Source organism: Bison bison, unplaced genomic scaffold, assembly GCF_000754665.1.
Source record: "Bison bison bison isolate TAMUID 2011002044 unplaced genomic scaffold, Bison_UMD1.0 scf7180017864221, whole genome shotgun sequence".
Lineage (NCBI taxonomy): Eukaryota > Metazoa > Chordata > Mammalia > Artiodactyla > Bovidae > Bison > Bison bison.
The window spans coordinates 352,252-355,060 of record NW_011494793.1 but is presented as its reverse complement, the minus strand read 5'-3'; the positions used below and the strand labels follow the sequence as shown (position 1 = coordinate 355,060).

Below are 2,809 nucleotides of genomic sequence, written 5' to 3'. Positions count from 1 at the left end.
CCCTTCTGAGCCTCCCTGAAGCCGCAGGCGGGGATCCCGGCCGTGGGCTTGAGGGGCCCGCACTGGTCAGGCTGCCACGCTGCGTGGGACCCAGGGAGCAGGCGGGTGTGGGTGAGGGTCTGGGGGGTGGCCCTGCCGAGAGGGTGCTCACCGGGAAGGACTTGATGGACCAAACGATCTCACTGTTCTCGGGCACCCACTTGACGCTCCCCACTGTCGTCTTGAACTTGGGTGAGTCGGCATCGTTGGGCACAGGGATGTGGATTTCCACATTGTTGGCTGTTGATCGCCGCTTGAACTGGCTCTTGGCCTGGAGATGAGGCAGTGGGGCCAAGGGTGAGGAGGGTGAAGGTGAGACAGCCCAGCTCCCACTCAGCCTGCTCCCCAGGGGCCACAAACCCCTTAGCCTGGCCTGTGGGATTCCCCCAGCCTCTCCTGCCCTCTGAGGTTTTCTTTAAGCTCAACTTTGGAAGCTAACCTCTACCCGCCTGTCTCCTCAGCCTTTGGGGCTTCCCATCCTTCTCTGCGGTCCTGGCCTCCGGGGACAATGTCTGCGTCACCCGGACTGGCCTGGGATGGATGAAGTCACTGGGTGGCAGATGTGTGCCACCTGGACACTCAGTCACAGCCTGCTTCCACGGTGGCAGCACCTAGGACCTGGGGTGTGTGTCCCGTGTCCCAGGCCCACTCTCGGTGAGCTCACAGCGAGACAACATGGATGGCAGCCACAGGTTCAGCCCCGGGGCAGGGCTCACAAGAGCCCCCGTGTGCCCCCAGTTCTGCGTTAGGACCCTGTGTCAAAGGCGCTAGACAGGCCAGAGATTCTGGAAAGCCCGTACCATGCGGGGCCACCCACGTCCCCCTCTCTTACGCCCTGCACATCCGGCTGACGCTGCGTGCAGGATGCACACGCACCTTGATCATGTACTCGATGCGGCTGTGGGAATGCTTTTCAATCACGGACTCGATCCAGATCAAGGGCTTGACCTGTCGGGGAGAGGGAACACGGTGCTCTCGCCTAGTTGTTTTACAAAGCTCCCTTTCACAGAGGGGAAACAGGGCAAGTGACCACTGGGCCTGGTGTGAGCCCAGCACCGGGGCTCTTGGGAGAATCCAAGCCGGTGCCAGGATGGGTCAGAACAGAGAGAGAATGCAGAAAGCATCACAGAGGACACTCTGGGGCGCTGCTGGGGAAAGGGGGCAATGGCGCAAAGGGTCTGACCTCCTCAAAGTTCGGAGCCTCATGTTGACAAGCAGGCTCCTTGGAGCCCGGCTGCCCCTGGGGCACTGTGCCCGTCCCACGGATCACCTCACAGACCCGAGACTCACCATGGAGGCGGCGGCTCCCACCCAGCAGGGAAGGGGGGCGCTGCTGGGGCGAGGCAGGGGTGGGAGCCTGGGGCCCAGGCGCTGGCGACTGTGCACTCACGTGCGTGTTGAGGCGGTAGGACATGAGCTCGAACTCGCCGTCGGGCGGGATGAAGGAGATGGTGCGGTCGTTCTCAAAGCGCGAGAGCCGCACGCACTGGTGGAACTTCACGTCCTCCAGCTCCACGGACTTGCTTTTGCCACCTGCAGGGAGTGGGGGTGTGAGGGCGTGACAGGCAGACCCTGGGTCCCCAGGGCCACTCTCTCAGCAATGGTGCCCCTCTGTCTGACTCGGGGTCCCCTGAGGGCCCTGGGCCTGTAGTCCCTGGGATCCCATCTCAGTTTCTCGGCCCAGAGAGGCTGAGAGTCGGGCCCAGTCCTGCGAGGGGAGCTGCTCTGCTGGGTGGATGTCTGAGACACCCTCACGAGCGCTACTGCTGATGTAACTATGACAACCTTCCTGTGGGTGGGAGGGGAGGCTGGAGGTCAAGCTTGGGAACACCAGAGCCCCAGCAGCCCTGGGCTTCGGAGGCCACCCCAGCCTGCCACTCCACAAAGCATTATACCCAAGCCAGGCAGGGCGAGCTTGAGCCGCTGTTGTGGTTTCTGCACAGCCCAGCCCCAACGCCAGGGGTGAGGACAGAAACTGGGCCCAGGAGGAGACGAGCCCTGCAGTCCCTGCAGGAGGGCGGGGCTGAGGACCTTCTGTGTGACCACCGAGGTGCCCATCTGCACGTGTGGCCTGAGAGGCGACACGGGGACTGGACTGGAGGATTTTTCACTCCCCCGTGTCCTCCAGGCCCAGGCGTTAGCTGACCAGTTTTCACCATTGTAAACAACGCGACAATGTTTCTAAGGCAATATGCCTAAGGTGAACTTGTTGACCACTCAGGTGGACGCTCCCGGGCCTGGGCGGGGTACTCACGGCCCGTGTTGTCGAAGAGGACCTTGTCGTTGAGCCCCAGGCGCAGCTCAGGCATGCCGGACAGGAAGACGCGCATCTTGATGGAGCCTACGATCTCACTGCGCAGGACGTTCCCGTTGGCACTGACCTGGGGGGTCCGGGGGCTGGGGGTGAGGGGAGGCCCCGCGCCAGCGGCCACTGTCCCTCACCACGCTGTGTGACCCTCCCAGCCAATCCCACTAGCGAAGCCCTTCTCTGTCCCCTGGCTGAGGAGGCAGTGTCAGGGCAGACCTGGAAGGCAGACACCCGTGGGCCCTGCCCTCTAGGTCTCAGGCCACAGCAGGCTCCTCCCTCTTGGATGGGCCAGCTGATGCTGTGCCTGGAATCCTTTTGGGGGCTCTTTCACACACTGACCCCTCTGAGGTGCCCTAGGATGCCCAGGGCAGACCTGGTGGCTGGAGGCTGTGTGCTTGGCTGGCCTGGGCAGGGATTCTATCAGTGTCTGCTCATCTACTGGGCTCTGTGAGCTTTTCTCAG

General features: G+C 62.9%; 1 protein-coding gene across 1 annotated transcript in view; it reads right to left on the bottom strand.

The window, feature by feature from the left end:
- The window catches only part of AP1M1 (adaptor-related protein complex 1, mu 1 subunit), a 29,802-nt gene that overhangs the window by 6,041 nt on the left and 20,952 nt on the right, over positions 1 to 2,809 (bottom strand). The window contains exons 6-9 of the mRNA XM_010845593.1: positions 2,294 to 2,420; positions 1,430 to 1,572; positions 916 to 987; positions 152 to 310 (exon numbers count right to left, since the gene is read on the bottom strand). Coding sequence (XP_010843895.1) covers positions 152 to 310; positions 916 to 987; positions 1,430 to 1,572; positions 2,294 to 2,420 — 501 coding nt within the window. The remainder of the gene's footprint in view (positions 1 to 151; positions 311 to 915; positions 988 to 1,429; positions 1,573 to 2,293; positions 2,421 to 2,809) is intronic.